This window comes from Charadrius vociferus, unplaced genomic scaffold, assembly GCF_000708025.1.
Source record: "Charadrius vociferus isolate BGI_N301 unplaced genomic scaffold, ASM70802v2 scaffold734, whole genome shotgun sequence".
Classification (NCBI taxonomy): Eukaryota; Metazoa; Chordata; class Aves; order Charadriiformes; family Charadriidae; genus Charadrius; species Charadrius vociferus.
In genome coordinates, this window is record NW_009648054.1 from 2,353 (window position 1) to 3,009 (window position 657).

Consider the following 657-nt stretch of genomic DNA (forward strand, 5'->3'; position numbering starts at 1 on the left):
CTCACCGGGTGTTTGGGGAGGATTGGAGGAGGGCGAGAGAAAAACCGGAGGAAAATAGACATAGAAGAACTCAAAAAAAATAGTTAAAGCTTAAAGAATTGCCTAAAAAAAACCCCAAATTTGATTGGGAAAAGGGGGCAGCTCCCCGCTACCTCGATTTAAAGCGTTTCGGTGCTGCTGCCCTCCAGTTTCCTCCGCACCATTTCCACGAGGAAGTCGGAGTAGGTACGGAGCAGCGTCAGGGTTTGGGGATCCGGTGACGGTATCGGCGTTGGGCTTTCGGTGGCGGTGACGGCGTCGGTGGCGTCGGTGACGGCGCGGGAGCGCAGCTCCGTTTTCATCCAACCGAAAAGGTCAACCAACGCCGTCTTGGCCCGCAGGAGATCCTCCTCGGTGGCCTCGGCGTAGAGGGTCACCTGTGGGAGAAAGGTGGCGTCGTCACCCCGGTTCTTTACCGGGGCGGTCGAAACGTTCCCCCGGCGCCTCGGCTCCGAAAGGCGGAGGGTTTTTAGGGGGTTGCGACCCCACGGATGCGGCTAAAATACACCGGGGATTCGTCCTGCAGGGGAGGGAGAAGCAGCGAACGCCCCCCACCCAGTGCCAGGACGCTGGGAATCATAATTTTCGAGATTGGAAGGGATTTTATATGGGGGGGGG

At 58.0% G+C, this 657-nt stretch overlaps 1 protein-coding gene across 1 annotated transcript in view; it reads right to left on the bottom strand.

Annotated features, from left to right (window-relative positions):
* Positions 1–158: 158 nt before the first annotated feature.
* WDR62 (WD repeat domain 62) overlaps positions 159–657 on the bottom strand; it is a gene marked incomplete at its 5' end in the record, with an annotated part of 11,259 nt that continues 10,760 nt past the window's right edge. Inside the window, one exon of the mRNA XM_009883716.1 lies at positions 159–416. Coding sequence (XP_009882018.1) covers positions 159–416 — 258 coding nt within the window. The remainder of the gene's footprint in view (positions 417–657) is intronic.